This window comes from Cystoisospora suis (genome assembly GCF_002600585.1).
Source record: "Cystoisospora suis strain Wien I chromosome Unknown contig_799, whole genome shotgun sequence".
Taxonomy (NCBI): Eukaryota; Apicomplexa; class Conoidasida; order Eucoccidiorida; family Sarcocystidae; genus Cystoisospora; species Cystoisospora suis.
Window position 1 is genome coordinate 542 of NW_027153600.1, and position 1,665 is coordinate 2,206.

Here is a 1,665-nt window from a genome sequence, read left to right on the forward strand (position 1 = left end):
GGGTAAAGTGGAGGATAGACACGCCACGACGAAGTGAGGGGGAAGCTAACGCAAAGAGAGACAAAGAAAGTAACACCTGGGCTAAAGGGGAGAAGAAGGAAGCTGATTGAAACCAGATGAAAAACACACTGACGGAACAAACATCTTTATGCTTAATCACAACTGTTGTACCACATTGGGCTTATAAAGGAGGAAAGAAACCTGTAAGATCATACCAATACTCATGAACATACTAGTAATACCAACATCTCTTATCTAAAGATATGCACTCTCACGCCTCTATATACGTCTACGTATACAGGTGTGTGTGTGTGTGTGTCTGTATACATATATCTATGCAGATCCATGCTTTTATACACGCAGGCGTGAATAGATGTGTACACATGCACTTACTTGTATCTCAATATGTATACTAGATATATATATATATATAGTGTCGTATACATGTATACATATAGATATATACTCCTGCGCAGGTACCGATTGTTTATGCATGTAGATGCCGGTGGATAACAAGAGGTACATTCCCCCCCCTTATCGAGGTATATATATATATATGTTTGTAATACATAAAATATCACGATGTAAACTTGCAAGGTGCAGGAATGTACTCAGGTTGATTCGCAGATGAAATTTTATGTATATATACGTATATGGCAGTCTGAATGTACATTTTTTGACCTACACCCATGTATATATGTAAGTGTATGGGTAGACTATCTATCTATCTATCTATCTTTAATCTATCTATCTATCTTTAATCTATCTATCTATCTTGTATCTGTCTGTCTTCGATTTAGCCATGTGCCTTTGATGTGTCTATCAGTTCTCTGTACTGTGCCTACTGGGTAACGAGATAGGACGGATGTTTTCTTCTTTTGTTTTTCTTTCTTTTAGGTAGTCATAGACGGTGAAGAGCCTGTCATCCCTGAGATCGAAGAGAAGCAGACAGTTCAGCGTGTGACGTCTCTGATGTCTGCAATGCCAGCCATCACTCATAAAGACGAAAACGAACATTCTCTTCTCCTAGGGGGTGAAGAAGAAGAAAAAAGAAAAGAAAAAGAACAACAGCAGGTATGGATGCGTTCACATACATACATACATACATACACATCCCTACATACAGACATTTATCTGCACGGACCTTCATCTGTGTATATATGTATTGTTTTTGGTACATAACATGTACATATTCCCAGATATGTATATAAGTATATATATCTATATACATGTACGTACATATCTACATATGCACATGCATATATCCCTGCGCCGTCGTCTTCTTGTTGGTGGATGGACTCTACTCTTGGCGGCACAAAAACACCCCCTTGTATGCTTGTTTTGCATGTACTGCCTCTGTTCATATAGTTGCAAATATACATACTTACTTGTATATATACGTCTACGCCTCAGTTTGTAGGGGTCCACACAATCTGTCTGTATATGTTGATGCATGTGTTCGCATCTCTCTTCTTAGTAGGTTCTCTAGAAGCTCACACATCTCCAAGTCAGCAAGAATCCAGATATATAGTGTCTTCGTCGATGTGGATTGCTCTGTAATTAGACTGTATCCTACAGATTCTTGTATACATATAAATGTATTATGTATATTTGCATGCAATGCAGTTCACCCGACCCATGTGTATTCGCGGGTACACGTGGGAT

General features: G+C 38.6%; 1 protein-coding gene across 1 annotated transcript; it reads left to right on the top strand.

Annotated features, from left to right (window-relative positions):
* Positions 1–109: 109 nt before the first annotated feature.
* On the top strand, positions 110–1,077 carry CSUI_001931 (cleft lip and palate transmembrane protein 1 protein; the record flags this gene model as incomplete). Its single annotated transcript, XM_068062134.1, has 2 exons — positions 110–203; positions 898–1,077. Coding segments are annotated over exons 1-2 (267 nt in total), but the record flags the coding sequence as incomplete, so codon positions are not given.
* Positions 1,078–1,665: the final 588 nt, after the last annotated feature.